This window comes from Schistocerca serialis, chromosome 1 (assembly GCF_023864345.2).
Source record: "Schistocerca serialis cubense isolate TAMUIC-IGC-003099 chromosome 1, iqSchSeri2.2, whole genome shotgun sequence".
NCBI lineage: Eukaryota > Metazoa > Arthropoda > Insecta > Orthoptera > Acrididae > Schistocerca > Schistocerca serialis.
In genome coordinates this window covers 855,109,395-855,112,613 of record NC_064638.1, presented here as the reverse complement: position 1 = coordinate 855,112,613, position 3,219 = coordinate 855,109,395, and the positions used below count along the sequence as shown (strand labels likewise).

General features: G+C 37.0%; 1 protein-coding gene across 1 annotated transcript; it reads right to left on the bottom strand.

Moving 5' to 3' along the window:
• Positions 1–388: 388 nt before the first annotated feature.
• Positions 389–2,901, bottom strand: LOC126485381 (solute carrier family 35 member F6). The gene has a single exon (XM_050108868.1). The coding sequence runs from the start codon at positions 2,629–2,631 to the stop codon at positions 1,477–1,479; it is 1,155 nt and encodes a 384-aa protein (XP_049964825.1). The 5' UTR covers positions 2,632–2,901; the 3' UTR covers positions 389–1,476.
• Between the last annotated feature and the right edge of the window lie 318 nt (positions 2,902–3,219).

Here is a 3,219-nt window from a genome sequence, read left to right as displayed (position 1 = left end):
CCTGCATTAAGTTGGCAAGTCCTACAACATTTGAAAATGATCCTTGGTTGAATAAACTATTAATACTAAGATCAAACTCATGCAGAACATACACATTTATCAGAAACAATGTGATTACACTAAAATGATCTGGTTTAAAGAATGATTAACACCTGAAGCCCAAAGAAACATCCATGTAGGCAAAATTCTTGAATTTTTACACTTCAAACATTTAATAACAATTCAAATTTAATAGGAGAAAAAATATAGATTGTAGATATTACCCATGTAGTCTGGATGGAACAATTGTTATGCACTGGCAAATTATGAATGTCTGTTTGACCTTTATAAAAGGAAGGAGGTTCTCTACAGTCCACTTCCCTGGCACAGGATGATTTAAAGACAACAATTACAAAAAATACTTTATTTCATGAGACCAGTATAGACATAAAAGCAGCTATTTGTTACTGCAGAATAAATTTAACCCATACTTTAGAAGGATAAACATTTTTGCATAATTATTATTTATACAACTCTGCAGTAAGTTATATAACAATTATTAACTACAGGGATAGACGGCAAGAACTTCTTAAGAGCATAATCTTTCTTTTTTCCTCCAGAGATCATTACATGTAATCTCTCTCTCTCTCTCTCTCTCTCTCTCTCTCTCTCTCACACACACACACACACACAAGTAACCCTGCAGCCAGTATCAAATGACTCCAAACAGTTTTCTTTCAATATAAAATAGACCAGTAAAACATGGTTAATTACGAATTAGGAGATGCCATTTTGACATAATAACTTTATGAACAGCTGAAAGTTTTAGCAAGAGTCTTATGCAATGAATCAATGGAAACATGATATCATACACAATGTCAGCTATATGAAACAGTATCATAGCAAATGAGAAATAACAGGAAAATAGTATGTGTTACTGTAAAACTGTCTCCTTGAGAGTTTTAAGATTTTTCAAAATGCTAACTACTTTCGTGATTTAGAAAAGCACTTTTACATATGATGTTAAAAATTGGGAACTATACCAAGGTCCTTATATATGGCAACGAAGCTCTATGTGACTGCATCAGCAGTTAACCTGTGGACTGATGAAATAAACTTCAAATAAAATTTAATTGATATAATTTTCCCCACTGTGGCTGGCAGACAGCTCTGTTGAAAACACTCAACTTTTTCTTGACATTTAAATGAATAAATTCCAGGTACACATATTCACACTTCATCACTGGTCTTCACTTTAAGTTGTAACAATTAATTTCAGACTTTTACTTCTCTGCAGTTTCACAGTTCAGTAATGTCACTGAACACTAACTTGTTTCTAAACATTAACAACTAACACACGCATGCCATTTATCACAGGGTGTACAAAAGACATAGCTTTGGTGTAAAGTCCATCAGAACATTATACAAAAATATATATGAAAACAAATAAATATACATAAATATGAAATAAACTTGAAATTAATTTCAGTGTCAGTATCAATTGATTGCACCAGTTTCGTGTGCATCAGCTGGCTGATTAGAAACAAGAGGATCTTCTAAGTCAGCATTTGACGACTGTGTCCTACAGATCATGGCTTTAATTTTGTTAAATGCTTGAGGAACAAGTATGTTGTTGTAAAGACACATCCCCAGAAGAAGAATAATGAAACCAATTACTTGCAGGTAGTGGAATGATTGCCACCGAAAAGATACTGAACCAATCCAGATAACAAGTGTTCTAACACTATCCAAAATCATTCTTGTAGTTGCAGATATTTCTTTAGTTGTGCTGATGCCAGCAAAGTTGAAAAATGCAATGCTCACAACTGTGCCTAACAGAGCAACAAGTATAAGATTGTTATCAGCCATCTGTGCAAATGCATCTGGTACATCTTCTAAACTAGAACTAGCATTGTCACTAAACGGCGGTGACACGTGAATGTAATAAAATGGAATCTGAAGCAAGCCCATTATCACCAAACCGAAGACTCCTTCCCAGCCAACTGCTTGCATAGGTGGTATATCAAGTCCAGAAACAAACTTTTCTTCCAAAACCATTTGTGTTGCTGCTATAATCTGGGCACCAATAATCAAAACGTCACCTAATATGACATTTGTTGTACCACCTGTGCTACCTGACGAGTCGCTGCCAAGGTCTGACAAACTTACAACCACCAAACCAAGAATAACAAATAGTATTCCAATCCACTCACGGATAGTCAATATGCGATGTAGGAATATGCGGGAGAATATCCCAACGAATACTATCACTGCACCACGTAGCATCTGAAAGGATGATGCATTCGTAAGATTGAGTCCGATGTACATCACTGACGTTGCTACCATATCACATAATGCTGGTGGAAGAAGAACAAATGGATTATAATCCCTTCGACCTCTCAAAATTGACGGTTCTTCGACGTTTTCAGTTCTTGAATAATAAATGCAAGAAATAATTTCAAAGGCTAATAAACATAACATTTCACCAAGGAACATGGCACATGACTGCACGAATGGATGATCGAATTTTCTTTCCACGCCGTCCGAGCCCTTCGCTGTCATACGATCAGCCCACTTTGTTGTCAGTGTGTTGATGGATCCGGTGACTACCAGAACGACGGCAAGCACAATTTGATATTTTGTCCAGGCCATTGTAATTCGTTCAGAGTTTAATTCACAATGATTCCACTAGTGCTTCACTATGCCTGTCCCATCCACTGACATCACAGTCACAAGACAATAGTATTACTCATTCGCTCACAATGAGCACTGTACTTCCTTATCATGTAACGGGAATCGACCGTAACATAAACACAGATAAAGCGTAGCGTCTTTAGATCAGCTGTAACAGTGGCACCAACTGGACATTGTAATCTCATGACTTTGGCGTAAAAATAAAAACGCTTCGCCCTTTTATTCAGCTGTAGATATTGGATTAAGTTGAAATCGTGTTTGAATGAAAAAGAAAAGCGCCGAAATCTTTCATACCCTGAGTCGTGCCACGTAGAAAGCGGTTGACATGAATCATATCGATTCGCGTTGGCGAATATATAATGAACGCCTCCTCATATAGTCCAGTCAACAAAGAAAAATTACAGGAAAATCCGTGTAGTCACAAATTCGTGTACATTAGTACACCTGCAGTACCTATAAAAACCGTGAACAATGGGGGATGAGCGTCTGGGAGTATATAGGGAGTGGTGGTGGAGGTGGGGGAGGGGAGCGTTTAAAGGTCATTGT

Excerpts from the sequence above, each read along its gene's own strand:
- LOC126485381 (XM_050108868.1), bottom strand. The coding sequence starts at position 2,631 with ATGGCCTGGACAAAATATCAAATTGTGCTTGCCGTCGTTCTGGTAGTC.